This window comes from Leucoraja erinacea, chromosome 40, assembly GCF_028641065.1.
Source record: "Leucoraja erinacea ecotype New England chromosome 40, Leri_hhj_1, whole genome shotgun sequence".
Lineage (NCBI taxonomy): Eukaryota > Metazoa > Chordata > Chondrichthyes > Rajiformes > Rajidae > Leucoraja > Leucoraja erinaceus.
Window position 1 is genome coordinate 1,204,793 of NC_073416.1, and position 15,477 is coordinate 1,220,269.

Consider the following 15,477-nt stretch of genomic DNA (forward strand, 5'->3'; position numbering starts at 1 on the left):
GGTGGGGCGAAGGACCTGTATCTCTAAACTAAACAAAACTTTGTACCATTAGTTTTTGTAATTGTTATAGTAGTATTAGTACTAGTGCTGGTATCAGTATGAGTGCCAGTATTAGTACAGGTACTGGTATTAGTACTCGTACTGGTATTAGTGTGTGCTAGTATTAGTACTAGTGCTTGTATTAATGCGAGTGCCAGTATTAGTTCAGGTACTGGTATTAGTACTAGTACGGGTATTAGTATGTGCTGGTATTAGTACTAGTGCTGGTATTAGCACTAGTACTGGCATTAGTATGCGCTAGTATTAGTACTAGTGCTGGTATTAGTACGAGTGTTAGTATTACTACAGGTACTGGTATTAGTACTTGTACTGGTATTAGTATATGTTAGTATTAGTACTAGTGCTGGTATTAGTATGTGCTAGTATTAGTACTAGTGCTGATATTAGTATGAGTGCCAGTATTACTACAGGTACTGGTATTAGTATTCGTACTGGTATTAGTATGTGTTAGTATTAGTACTAGTGCGGGTAACAGTACTAGTACTGGTATTAGTATGTGCTAGTATTAGTACTAGTGCGGGTATTAGTATGAATGCCAGTATTACTACAGGTACTGGTATTAGTATTAGTACTGGTATTAGTATGTGCTAGTATTAGTACTAGTGCTGGTATTAGTATGAATGCCAGTATTACTACAGGTACTGGTATTAGTATTAGTACTGGTATTAGTATGTGCTAGTATTAGTACTAGTGCTGGTATTAGTACGAGTGTTAGTATTACCACAGGTACTGGTATTAGTACTTGTACTGGTATTAGTATATGTTAGTATTAGTACTAGTGCTGTTATTAGTACTAGTACTGGTATTAGTATGTGCTAGTATTAGTACTAGTGCTGATATTAGTATGAGTGCCAGTATTACTACAGGTACTGGTATTAGTATTCGTACTGGTATTAGTATGTGTTAGTATTAGTACTAGTACTGGTATTAGTATGTGCTAGTATTAGTACTAGTGCTAGTATTGGTACTAGTGGTGGTATTAGTACTAATGGGGTTTTGTTATTTGGGGTTGGTTGTGTATTGCGGGTATTAGTATGAATGCCAGTATTACTACAGGTACTGGTATTAGTATTAGTACTGGTATTAGTATGTGCTAGTATTAGTACTAGTGCTAGTATTGGTACTAATGGCGGTATTAGTACTAATGGGGTTTTGTTATTTGGGGTTGGTTGTGTATGTGTGGCCAGGTAACACTCACCCAGCAAGCCAGCAACCTCATAGGCTTTCTTCTGTTCAATCGTCTCATAGTTTAGTGCTTCAAAGAAGATATCCAGCACAAGGATGTTCTCCCTTGAAAAGAAGGAAAATGGCATCACATCAATTTTCCATGCATCTGATAATAAAAGATAGCTGTGTTGGGAAGAGGTTGAGCAGGCTGGGACTCTATTCCTTGGAGCACAGGAGGATGAGCGTTGATCTTATAGAGGTGTATAAAATCATGAGAGGAATAGTTCGGGCAGAGTCTCTTGCCCAGAGTAGGGGAATCGAGGACCAGAGGACATAGGTTTAAGGTGAAGGGGAAAAGATTTAATAGGAACCCGAGGGGTAACTTTTTCACACAAAGGGTGGTGGGTGTATGGAACAAGCTGCCAGAGGGGGTAGTTGAGGCTGGGACTATCCCATCGTTTAAGAAACTGTTAAGACAGGTACATGGATAGGACAGGTTTGGGCCAAACGCTTGGGCGGGTGGGACTAGTGTAGCTGGGACATTGGGCAAGTTGGACGGAAGGGCCTGTTTCCACGCTGTATCACTCTATGACTCTAAGAGAGGGATCTACCTCCACTCAGCCATTCAATGACTTCCTGCGAGTTGAGGGGAACGTTGTAAACATCAGTGGCACCTCAGACTATTTCTGCTGCTGCCCTGGGTCAAGGCCAACCGGAGAAGTTTGGCTCAACGTTTGAAACGTGGTCTTGCCAAATTGCGAATGACGCTGGCTGGCGGGGAATTGGAGGCGACGTTTCATGAGTCTTTCACCACGGGTGTAAGATGGTGCAAACAATTATATGCAATTTCAAATACGGGGGAAACCCAAGACTGGCAACTTTGAAAAGCAAAGTTTTGACACAAAGGACATTGCGCTAACAATGTTATTTTTACTCTTCATTTTGGTTCCTATGAACATGTTGAGGTCTCTATTAAAAAAGCTGGCATTGTCTTTGAGCCTTGACCTCTTATGGAATTCCAATGCAACGTCCAACTGGGCTCCCCTCTCCCATCGGGCAAAACGGTATAGAAGTGTGAAAACGCACGGCTCCAGTTTCTTCCCCAGCTGTTATCAGGCAACTGAACCATCCTACCACAACCAGAGAGCAGTCCTGAACTACTATCTACCTCTTTGGAGACCCTTTGATCGGACTTTACCTTGCACTAAACGTTATTCCCTTTATCATGTATCTGTACACTGTGAATGGAGCGCAACAAAAGCTTTTCACTGTACCTCGGTACACGTGACAATAAACTAAACTGAAACTGAAATGATCTATTATGCCCCTGTCCCACTTAGGAAACCTGAACGGAAACCTCTGGAGACTTTGCGCCCCACCCAAGGTTTCCGTGCGGTTCCCGGAGGTTTTTGTCAGTCTCCCTACCTGCTTCCACTACCTGCAACCTCCAGCAACCTCCAGGAACCGCACGGAAATCTTGGGTGGGGCGCAAAGTCTCCAGAGATTTCCGTTCAGGTGTCCTAAGTGGGACAGGGGCATTAGATTGTTGATTATAGTAACCAGGAGAATGCCTTTTATTCTCTCTTCTGCCATTCAATTAGATGCCTCAGGCAATTAGTTCCCCGCCCCCCCCAGCTTTCTACATTCATGGAAATAAATGAAGGTTCAATTCAAACTGTCCTCACAGTTTAACCCTCTAAACTCCAGCATCATTCTGGTGAATCTAATTTAAGAATTTAAGAATAAGGAGTAAGCCATTTAGAACGGAGACGAGGAAACACTTTTTCTCACAGAGAGTTGTGAGTCTGTGGAATTCTCTGCCTCAGAGGGCGGTGGAGGCAGGTTCTCTGGATACTTTCAAGAGAGAGCTAGATAGGGCTGTTAAAGATAGCGGAGTCAGGGGATATGGGGAGGAGGCAGGAACGGGGTACTGAGTTGCTGCCTCACAGCGCCAGAGACCCAGTTTCGATCCTGACTACGATGTTGCCTGTATGGAGTCTGTACGTTCTGACCCATGTAGGTTTTCTCCGGGTGCTCCGGTTTCCTCCTACGCTCCAAAGACGTACAGATATGTAAGTTAATTATGAGATGAGAAATACATTTTTCACACAGAGAGTGGCGAATCTCAGGAATTCTCTGCCACAGAAGGTAGTTGAGGCCACAGTTCATTGGCTATATTTAAGAGGGAGTTAGATGTGGCCCTTGTGGCTAAAGGGATCAGGGGGTATGGAGAGAAGGCAGGGATGGGATACTGAGTTGGATGATCAGCCATGATCATATTGAATGGCGAGTGGTGCAGGCTCGAAGGGCCGAATGGCCTCTACTCTTGCACCTATTTTCTATGTTAATTGGGTTGGTAAAATTGTAAATTGTCCCCATTGTGTGTCGGATAGTGTTAGTGTGCGGAGATCGCTGGTCGGCGCGGACTCTGTGGGCCAAAGGGCCTGTTTCCGCGCTGTATCTCTCAGGCCTGAAATTCCACTCAGTCTCCTTTCTGCACCGCCTCGAGAGTGCACCGTGCCGCCGGGGAAATCGCCGTGTGCTTTGCGTTTACAGGCAAGCATTTTGCGAGCCGCACAGTCACAGAGGAACGATGAGAAGGATTCAGCGCGACCCATTGCTGCAGCAGAAATGGATGCGCCAAGCAAGCACAGTGGAGGAACAAGGAGCGAGAGATGGAAAAAGGCAAGCGTTAGGACTTTAGAACGAAGTAGCACAGAGGACAAAGTCACTTGCCACCGCGGGCATTCACACCACTGGAAGGCTCCTGGATTTAGATTGCGCCATTAACCTTGGGAGGCTCCAGCATCAACGTGAGAGGAATTTCCGTGAATAGACAAAAAATGCTGGAAAAACTAAGTGGGTGAGGGGCAGCATCTGTGTGGAGCGAAGGAAATAGGTGATGTTTCGGGTCGAGTGGTGTCACTGTCGTCAGATAGAAAATTTAGTGGCTCCGAGAATGGTTCATGAATGACCTTGGAAGATTCCCAAGACAATGTTAGAAGAATATAACTGGTGTCACCGATGTAACATCAAAATGTCGTGGCTCCAACACTGGCCTGTCGCTTCTGGCGGCTGCAATGTGCCAAATGCTCTGAGCTTCTATGAATGGCTCCATGGTTAGACTCTCTGTACCGTGACCATCCGCTGGATCCAGTGAATGGAGCCTCACTTTGCTATTTCACCCCCCCAACCCCCCCACAAAACCTCATGGTACTCGTCGCCAGCGCAGAGCTCTGTGACGGAAGCAGCAGCCCCCCGCGGTAGGAAGGCAGATGTGACCGACAATAGACAATAGTTGCAGGAGTAGAGGCCATTCGGCCCATTCGGCCCGTCGAGCCTGCACCATTCGCCATTCACTGTGATCATGGCTGATCATCCCCAATCAGTACCCCGTTCCTGCCTTCTCCCCCATATCCCCTGACTCCGCTATCTTTAAGAGCCCTATCTAGCTCTCTCTTGAAAGCATCCAGAGAACCGGCCTCCACCGCCCTCTGAGGCAGAGAATTCCACAGACTCACCACTCTCTGTGCCGCCACGGGTACCATGTAATCCCGTGCTACCCGCTCCATGGTCGGATAGTCGGCGACTAAACCGTCTCCTCCACCTGGTTTTCCAGGTGAGGAGAGGGGGCTGTGGACCCCCAAGCAGGACCCAAAAACAAGCCCCGTCAAAGGGCGGATGAGCTCCTCGCGAGCTGACGGCCATCCACAATACCCCCAAGAGAAATGAGGGGGTCAGATGAGGTATGGTCACCTTTGCTGGTGTGAATAAGTTAGACAGCTCTCGGGTGAGAAGTGGATCGGTCTGCACCAAGGAGAGATACCATGGCAAGGTTGAGGAAGAGCAATAAAAACTCCTGCATCTGCCAAAAGCGACGTACTGTGCTTGCACTTTGCTTAAAAATGTGATCGTTTCACAAGGAACATGAAGTACAAGCGCTGAGGAAACAGAAACCCACGGGTTGGGCTGCTACACATGAGCTTCCGAGCACCAACACATCTGCTGGAGAAGCACACACTAGGGGCCGGCACGGTGGCACAGCGGTAGAGCTGCTGCCTCACAGCGCTGGAGACCCGGGTTCAATCCCGACTATGGGTGCTGTCTGTACAGAGTTTGCACGTTCTCCCCGTGACCCGCGTGGGTTTCCTCCAATGCTCCAAAGATGTGCGGGTTTGTAGATTAATTGGCTTTGATTAAAAAAATGGTAAATTGCCTCTAGTGTGTAGGATAATGCTAGTGCGCGGGTATCGCTGGTCGGCACTGTATCTCTAAAGTAAACTAAACAAACGATGTGTAGGAAAGAAGTGCAGATGCTGGTTTAAATGGAATTCGACGCAACATGCTGGAGCAACTCAGGCAGCAGCTCTGGAGAGAAGGAATTTCAGGTCCCGACCCTTCTTCAGACTCCGTTTCGGGTCGAGACCCTTCTTCAAACTAATGATGGCCTGCCACAATGAGTTGCTGCCAAGCCTGGCACCCCTCATCTCAGCTCTTCCTGCGTCCTCCTCCTCCTCCACCGGCAGGCAAGATTGCGCATTTGGTGAGCGGGCAGGGGGCTCTGAGCTCAACACAGCCCTGGTCTTTGCTGCAGGCGAATAAGGACCAGGGTCCCCTCAACAGCCATTGCACCCTGCTGCCTCCAAATTAAAGGATTTGGACCACGCTGAGTGGAGTGCATGGTGGTGTGAGATGTACTATCTTGGTTCCTCAGACTGCAGCCCAATGCAGCCCGAGCCTGCTCCCACTCTGATTGCACACATCTCTGGACCCTCGACAGTCTCTGCCGGCTGTGGGCAAGATGGTGGATCCCCCAGGGCAGATGCCCCTCGGTCTCCACCAACATGGCCGCTGCTGCTCCTCCCTCTCAACCACGTTGCACAGCCTGAGCCAGGCTCACTGACAACCGCCCCCCCCACTGTGTGCGCTACAGGAATACAATACAACATAATCAGACTTTATTAGCCAAGTATGTTTTGCAACATACGAGGAATTTCATTTGCCAGGTCAGCCATACAAATTAAAAGCAACAAAACACATTTTAACAGGAACATCCACATCCACCACAGTGACTCCTCCACATTCCTCACTGTGACGGAAGGCGAAAAAGTCTCTTCAATCTCTTGCTTTCTTTGTTCTCCCGCAGTCGGGGGTCCCGAGCCCTCCCTTGACAGGGCGATCTTGGCTCCCGTAGCCCACAGTCGTGCCCTCCGTGTTGGGGCGACCAATTGCTTGCCAACTGTATAGGATAATGATCATTGACTAATATACGAGCACCGTTTATTCTGTCTCCTGCACTGCTTTACAAGATGCTACAGTCCAAGTTCAGGACTGCAATGGTGGTCATGTTGGAAGCAGATATGATAGTGGCCTTTCAGGTAGGCACATGGATATGCAGGAGATGGAGGGGACGTGGACCATGTGCAGGGAGAGATCAGTTTAACTTGGCATCATGTTTGGCATGGATTTTATGGGCCAAAGGGCCTGGTCCTGTTCTATGTTCCATGTTCTGCTGGCAATTTCCCAGCGGCACACCAAAGTTGGCATAAACTGCCTCTAATTCTCTGTGAGTTACCCTGGGGAACTATCCCAATGAACCTGTTCTACATGAAACCTGATGCTGGAACAGCGAACCCATTCAGTTGTTTAGAGTTTAGTGTTAGTTTAGAGATACAGCTTGGAAACAGGCCCTTCAGCCAACGCCGGTCCGCGCTGGTCACCGATCACACTAGTTCTGTGTTATCGCCATTTCTCATCCACTCCCTTCACACTAGAGACAGTTTACAGAGGGCCGATTAACCTACAAACCCGCACGTCAATGGGACGTGAGAGGAGACCGGAGCACCTGGAGGAAACCCACGTGGGTCACGGGGAGAACGTACAAACTCCGTGCAGACAGCACCCGTGGTCGGGATGGAAACCGGGTCTCTGGCGCTGTGAGGCAGCAGCTCTACCGCTGCGCCACCGTGCATGAAGAAGAAAAGTTACAAGGCTGAATGACAAGTATCTGTCAATTTATATGCTTTTGTATGATTACATTGGATCAATGTTTTTAATCTATAGTTTAGTTTAGAGATACAGCGCGGAAAGAGGCCCTTCAGCCCACCGAGTCCGTGCCGACCAGCGATCCGCCGCACACTAACACTATCCTACTCACTAGGGACATGTTACAATTTTTTTTTACTGAAGCCAATTAACCTACAAACCTGCACGTACGTCTTGGAGTGTGGGAGGAAACCCCGGAGAAAACCCACACGGGAGAATGTATAAACCCCGTACAGACAGCGCCCGTAGTCAGGATGGAACCCGGGTCTCTGGCGCTGTGAGGCAGCAACTCTACCGCTGCGCCACCGTGCCGCCCCACGTTGCTTGTTCATCGTTAAAAGATTTTTTTCATTGCTTTCACAGATTAATTAATCTTATATCTTTGAAATGTTTCTGAACATCAGATGTATTCAGAGCATTCAAAGCCCTTGACAGGTTTGACAGTTGGCTAAGCCTGAGGCTATAGCTTTGCTGGCTGTCAGCCCCTCAAGTTGTTTCATGGGCTTGGCTTGTTCTGACCCACCCTTGTTTTGGCTTTGTTGCCGGCAGCAAGCACCTTCGATTTGCTTTGCCTCAGGATAGTTTCCGCAAATGATGGTGGGTCCATAAATACATATTATGTTTGCTGCTGTTGGATGTTAGTAAATGATCAGACTCTCACTTTGTTTCTAAATCTCTCCATGTCTCCCTGTCGCTGTAACCTGAGTGTAAAGGGTGGTGAATCTGTGGAATTCATTGTGGAGGCCAAGTCAGTGGATATTTTTAAGACAGATATAGACAGATTCTTGATTAGTACGGGTGTCAGGGGTTATATACAATAGACAATAGGTGCAGGAGTAGGTCATTTGGCCCTTCAAGCCAGCACCGCCATTCAATGTGATCATGGCTGATCATCCCCAATCAGTACCCCGTTCCTGCCTTCTCCCCATATCCCCTGACACTGATATCTTTAAGAGCCCTATCCAGCTCTCTCTTGAAAGTATCCAGAGAACCTGCCTCCATAGCCCTCTGAGACAGAGCATTCCACAGACTCACCACTCTCCGTGAGAAAAAGTGTTTCCTCCTCTCTGTTCTAAATGGCTTACTCCTTATTCTTAAACTGTGGGGAGAAGGCAGGAGAATGGGGTTAGGAGGGAGATTGAATGGCAGAGTAGACGTGATGGGCCGAATGGCCTAATTCTGCTCCAATCACTTATGACCATATCGGAATTGGTTTTCGCATCATGTTTGGCACAGATGATGTGGGCCAATGGACCTGTTACTGTGCTGAACTATTCTATGTTCAATGGTCATATTTTCAGTGTTGAATATTCAGCCCCTAATAGCCGCACACTCCCACCTATCAACAAAACGACCCTTCATTCTGTGATCCTTCACTGAAGTGCTTTACTAAATGTTAATGGCCATTAGCACCAATCGCGAAGTGGACTGTTTACCCTCCTCCCATCTGGGCGGCGCTACAGGTCTCTCCGTTGCCGGACCAGCAGGTTCAGGAACAGCTTCCTCCCTGCGGCAGTTACCCTACTTAACTCTGCACCTTGGTGAATGCCAGTCACTCCTTCCCCCCCCTGACTGATCTCCCCCTCCCCAAATATTGCACTACTGCTACTGTATGTATATATATATATATATATATATATATTGCTGTTCCATTATTCTGTGTTCCCACTTCTGGGTGAGATGCTAACTGCATTTCGTTGTCTCTGTACTTATACACTGCACAATGACAATAAATTTGAATCTGTATCTGAATCTGACTTGATGGGCCGAGTGGCCTAGTTCTGCTCCTATCTTATGAACCTGCATTAGTCGCAAAGATGTCCAAGTCTGCCTCTCAGGCATCCCTGAAGTTAGCTGCACCCACCCCACCCCGGTGACAATCTCTTCAGCTCACCAAGCCTGACGTCTGGAACTCCCTAAATCTCCCTGCTTCTCCACCTCTTCCAAGCAATGTAAAACCTATTTCATTGACCAGCCTCTTGGCCATCTGCCGTAATGTTTTCCTCTGCGGCTCCCCATCAAAATTTATTTCATAGTATCGAGCTTCGTGGGGGCATACTCCATCCGAGGCGTTACATAATTGCTAGCGGGCTGCGTTAAAAACGAGTAGAAGCATTGTACATCACTCCGAGCACCAAAAAGATGTTGCAATGGAATCTTTAATTGGCCACATTCCTCAATAGAGAAAGGCTGCCCCATGAGGCGAAGGTTCTGGAGGCTTTGCCATTTATGAGATAGGGTATACAAATTAGACAATAGACCCATTCAAGTTATTGTGGTTCAGCAGGGATCGTAAAGCATAGACAGAAGCCAGGAGTATATCAGGCATACATAAACTGGAGACAATCGGTCACAGTTAAACCCTGGTGTATACAACCCATTCAGTGGAGCTCATTTTAACATCTAGAAAATCCAAATCATTAGCGTGTGGTCTCTTATCAATAAAGTTTACTTTATAAAGCACATTAAGAAGCATGGTCTTTGTTTATTCCAACCCCATCACCATGCTTGTCAAGACGTCAACTCATCCCCAATGATGAAGGGCTTTGATTGAAGTTGCTCCATTAATAGGGTGGACTGGACATTGCAAGGGGCTTGGAAGCAGCTTTGAGATCTGAATGCCAGGTTCTGGGCAGATGGGGTTTTGAAAGGGGATAGCCAGTCTCTGACGTCTAGGTGGGGTAGGGTACCAGCGGGGAGATGTGGCAAGGGCTGGAGAGATGACATTTACTAAGGATGAAGGCAGGATTGGGGTGGAAGGTTAAAACGGGTGGGAAATGGAGGAGCTAGTGGGACCGGGCAAAGTGGCTCCAGCTACTCCAGCTTTTTGGGGCTATCTTCGGTTTAGACCAGCATCTGCAGTTCCTTCCCACACATAAAGTGGTGGAGGGATTGGTGACCAAGGTGGAGGGCATGTGGTAAGGCAGGCAAGTGGGGCCTAACATGGTAGAAGATACAGGCAATTTCGCAGGAAATGGAGTTTGTCAAGTTGCGTGATAACTTGACAAGTTGCGCTGTAGAGAAGACCAGGGGGACTTGGAAACGCTGAAGGAAATACATCACAAAGGTATGAGCAAGGGGGGTAGTCGTGACCCGAAACGTCACCCAATCCTTCGCTGCAGAGATGTTGCCTGTCCCGCTGAGTTACTCTTGTGTCTATCCTGGGTAGTGGTGATGGGCCGGGGGGAGGGGGCGGAGAAGACAGGTGGCAGGCATGTAGCATGGTGGAGGAGAGAACAGGTCATTTTTTAGGGTTGAGTAGATGTGGAGAAGGTTGGAGAGGAGTGCTGAGGCTGTAGCTGTGGGATTCATCCAGTAATGGCGGCCAGGCGGTCAGTCTGAAGAAGGGTCTCGACCCGAGGACGTCGCCCCATTGAGTATAAATGGGGATCCTGTGGATCGGGTGAACTGTTTTAAATATCTGGGAGTCCACATCCCTGAGGATATGACATGGTCATCACACGCCTCAGCACTGGTGAGTAAGGCAAGGCAGCGCCTTTACCACCTCAGGGCCAGGTGTCTCTGAGTGTGCTTCTACGCAGCAGCGGTGGAAACAAGTCCGGACAGGACGGTGGGAATTGCTCTGAAAGAAGGCTCTGGAGATGGGTTTGGGTACTATGGGAACTTCACTATTAGGAACTATAAACATTAGAGGGCAACTCAAATAAAATCATGAGAGACCCCCCCCCCCTGTTCCCCCGCTGCGGTCAGGCAAACGCCTCCGTTGCCATGCTTGAGAACACAGGTTGAGAAGGTGGTTCTTCCCAGTTGAGGACTGTAAGGTGGTGACCAGAGACTAATGTACAGGCATTTATTACGAAAATATATGTGCCTTGTGTTTAGAATTTGATGGTTGTTTTGTTTGTTCGAGGCCACTTTCATTTCTGCACATCTCGTATGTGTATGTGACAAATAATGACTTGACTTGACTTGACTTGATTAGGTGATCTATTCTGGGGGTGAAGAGATAGTGAGCAATTGGAGTATAGCCTGCAGGATGGATGGGACGAGGCCAAGCTGCGGAAGCTCGAGAATGGTCCTGGGAGAGTGTCTCCCGGGGAGGACAATGTGAACCGTACAGGGAGATTGGGGACATTATCGGCAACAAGGACCTCAGACAGGGAGAAGCAACACCAGCTGGGCCAAAGGTGCACTTGAGAACAGGGCTGAGTCACGTGTGATGCGAGACCCGGCCCGGCCCGCCCCGCCACCCCGTGACAAAGACCATGCCAACACCGTGATACAAGCACAAAAGCAGTAGAGGTACTCACCCTATGTAATCTTCCGACTTGTTGTACTTTTTGGCCAAGTATTTGGCCGAAGCCTTGCTGGGAATTTTAACCATGGACAGCTCCTTACCGTAGCGCGTCATGTTGCACGGCGTCTCACATGTGCAAAACAGACTGTCCTTCTCCACCAAGAACCCTGTTCAAATAGCAGCGACACAGGTGTATTGGCAAGGGTGTGTTGCTCTCTGCAAGGGGGGGGGGGGGGGGGGTGGATTTGTGGGGCGCGGGTGCTAATGCGTTTCGACAACATCCCCTGCTTACAGTTAGTGAGAGAACAAATAGTCAAGGACGGTGTCGTTCATCAACCCTGTCCTCATTCTAACCACATGAGGGGGGATCTTACAGAGGTGTACAATAACATGAGAGGAATAGATCGGGTAGACAGACGCACAGTCTCGTGCCCAGAGTAGGGGAATCGAGGACCAGAGGACATAGGTTTAAGGTGAAGTGGAAAAGATTTAATAGGAATCTGAGGGCAATGGCGGACCGGCCAGGGTGTCAGCTTGCCTGATGGCAAGTGGGCCCCTGATGAAGTGGGCCCCCTATATCAAGTGGGCCCCTGATGAAGTGGGCCCCCTATATCAAGTGGGCCCTCTTTGTCTCCTGGCAACCAATATTTTTAGACCCAGTCCGCTACTTTCTGAGGGGTAACTTTTTCACACAAAGGGTGGTGGGTGTATGGAACAAGCTGCCAGAGGAGGTAGTTGAGGCTGGGACTGTCCCAACATTTAAGAGACAGTTAGACAGGTTCATGGATAGGACAGGTTTGGAGGGATATGGACCAAACACAGGCAGGTGGGACTAGTGTAGCTGGGACATGTTGGTCCGGTGTCGGCATGTTGGGCCGAAGGGCCTGTTTCCACACTGTATCATTCTGTGACTCTGTGACACCCATCAATCTTTTGAGGAGGCCTTATAATTCCAGATTTAAGGATATGGGGCATTTTGCTTGCAGTAGCAAACTGAGACATGCGCATCGGATGCAGAGCAGAGGAACGAGGTTGATTCGAGTCGAAAAGTAATTTATTGATCAGCTGGGGGTGGTGGGGGCTGAGCATTAAACTGTCAAGAGGGGAACTTTAGTGGGTGGAGGTGGGACGTGGGGGAGGTTGATTAACCTCTGGAGGTTCAAACTATGAGTGTACACTTGGTGCCAGGAGGATTGATCCACATAATATTTCATCTCCTTCCAGAAACGCTCCCTATGACCTCTTCCTGGCCTATTCTGGTGAATCTTGTGTCGAATAAGCTTCCATTCTTACGCCTCTTTTATTGTGAACTTTGACTCCGTTGTCATGGTGTCAATCTTGCCTGGATTAAATCTGTCACCTCCCTTCAGTCTGTCTTTAGCTTGTGTTAACTTCTGAGCACTTCTGCAGAGAACTTCCTTGCCTCTCCCTCACAAGTGAAATGTCTGAGATTGGGAATATTTTGCCCGCTTCCCTTTCCAAGGGCACGGCCATTTTTTCCCCTATAATCTCGATGTAAACAAATATCACATTTGTCGTTTAGGCGGGGTTTAACCTGAACTATCAAAGGCAAATGGTCAATATTGAAATTCCGTGCACCATCCAGGTCCCTTGTAAAATAAATATATGTTAATATTTAGACATACTCTGCAGAGTAACCATTCTATTCATTACATTAATAATGCAAATGAAACAACACAATACTGGGTCAGCATTTCAAGTGTTATGGGGCTTTGTTGAGTTATTTAGATACAGAATGATAAACCTTGAAAGTAACCTGTTGGACACAATGGGCTTCACGACCAATACTGCACCTTCGTAATAGCAAATAGGTGCAGGAGACCATTCGGCCCTTAGAGCCAGCAACACCATTGTTTGTGTCTGCCTTTTCCACAGTTCTACAAAACAGTCCACACTCAAGTCTGAAGAAGTGCCCCGACCCGAAATAAAGTTTGTCCATTCCCTCAACAAATGCTTCGACCCGTTCTGCAGTTGTACAGGGCCCTGGTGAGACCACACCTGGAGTATTGTGTACAGTTTTGGTCTCCTAATTTGGGGAAGGACAACCTTGTGATTGAGGCAGTGCAGCGTAGGTTCACCAGATTGATCCCTGGGATGGCGGGACTGTCATATGAGGAAAGATTGAAAAGACTAGGTTTGTATTCACTGGAGTTTAGAAGAATGAGGGGCGGATCTTGTAGAAACATATAAAATTATAAAAGGACTGGACAAGCTAGATGATGGAAAAATGTTCCCAATGTTGGGCGAGTCCAGAACCAGGGGCCACTCAGTCTTAGAATAAAGGGGAGAGTTGTAAAACATGAAATATCATTTGGCAACATTGCAGTTCCTGCTTCATTTCATAACTGCAAAAAAACTATACCGGCAGTAATTGGCTGTTTCTGTTAGGTTTGGATCAGGGCGGCTGTGCCTCGCGTTTCGCCACGTCGAGCAACGGAGGCGCGCGGGGGAGCACGAGATGTTGCTTTAACCCGGGAAGAAATTCCGAGCACCTGGCTTCAACGGGAGCCCTGCTCTCTGGGAGCACCTCGTCTGTTCACAAGATCACGGTGGTTTACACGTGGGGAGATGCACGCCGCGGAAAGCAAGGTTTGCCAAGCGACATTCGAATGCTCAAAATGTATCGTTTTGAAAGCAGAAACTGCAGAAATCTTCCGTCGGACGCGAGCGACTCAAGATTCAGTCAGCCATTTGCAATTCGGTTCGACGAAAATGCGGGGTGGAAGGGAATTTGCAACTGCGGCGGCTATACAGTGGCATCCCATATCCGTCAGCCTGTGCGGTCTGAATGTAACAGGGAGATAGACCATAATGTTGATCACTGGTCCTGTTGAAGTTAAAAATGGTTTGTGTAAAATGAAATCCTTTGTGACTTTGTCGGTGCCCTTTACATAGCGACTCTTTGCATACTAGACAGTGTACTAAACAACGAATATCACTGTGACTCATCACCTGTAATAATAAAGTATCATTCATTCATTCATTCATTCATTCATCAGCGAGGAATGAAAGTTTCACCAGAGTTACCTGTAATTCCTATTAATGCAAAACAAGGGAATTAATAAGCATAATATCACAAGGATGAATTTGTCACTGAAGCTTTAATTTCCCCAATGAAGAGAATTAGTGGAAGTTTTCAAAAAAAGTGTTGATGTAAATTAAGGCTTTAATTATTTTCTTGACCTGGGCCTAATTAGAAAAAAGACACTGTTGAATGATCAGGGAAGTGCTTTGTGCTGTCATTGACAATTCGGGACCACTGTCAACCGCTGGATCCCAGCCTTGCATAGGTCTCTGATCACCAATGGCATGACTTGAGCTCAGCATTGGGCTGGACGTACCAGCGTGAGACTGGGGTACAAAGCGGGAGGCTGAAGTCACGGGATCCCACCACTGGCCACATCTTCCCATCTCCTCCCCTTTCTGCTTTCCTGCAGAGACCGCTCCCTCCGAAACTCCTTGGTCAACTCGTCCCTTCCCACCCAAACCACCCCCTCCCCGGGTACTTTCCCCTGCAACCGTAGGAGATGCAACACCTGTCCCTTTACCTCCCCTCTCGACTCCGTCCAAGGACCCAAGCAGTCTTTCCAGGTGAGGCAGAGGTTCACTTGCACCTCCCCCAACCTCATCTACTGTATCCGCTGTTCCAGGTGTCAACTACTCTACATCGGTGAGACCAAGCGCAGGCTCGGCGATCGTTTCGCTGAACACCTGCGCTCAGTCCGCCTTAACCTACCTGATCTCCTGGCGGCCCAACACTCTAACCCCCCCTCCCATCCCCACACTGACCTTTCTATCCTGGGCCTCCTCCATTGTCAGAGTGAGGCCCAGTGCAAATTGGAGGAACAGCACCTCATATTTCGCTTGGGTAGTTTACACCCCAGCTGTATGAACATTGACTTCTCTAACTTCAGATAACCCTTGCT

The 15,477-nt window shown here is 48.0% G+C and overlaps 1 protein-coding gene across 3 annotated transcripts in view; it reads right to left on the reverse strand.

Moving 5' to 3' along the window:
- Positions 1-15,477, reverse strand: part of asic1b (acid-sensing (proton-gated) ion channel 1b) — a 365,289-nt gene that overhangs the window by 10,398 nt on the left and 339,414 nt on the right. For all 3 annotated transcript variants that reach the window (XM_055664318.1, XM_055664316.1, XM_055664317.1), the window contains 2 exons: positions 11,544-11,697; positions 1,259-1,350 (listed from right to left, as the gene is read on the reverse strand). In XM_055664318.1, the coding sequence (XP_055520293.1) occupies positions 1,259-1,350; positions 11,544-11,697 (246 nt within the window). The remainder of the gene's footprint in view (positions 1-1,258; positions 1,351-11,543; positions 11,698-15,477) is intronic.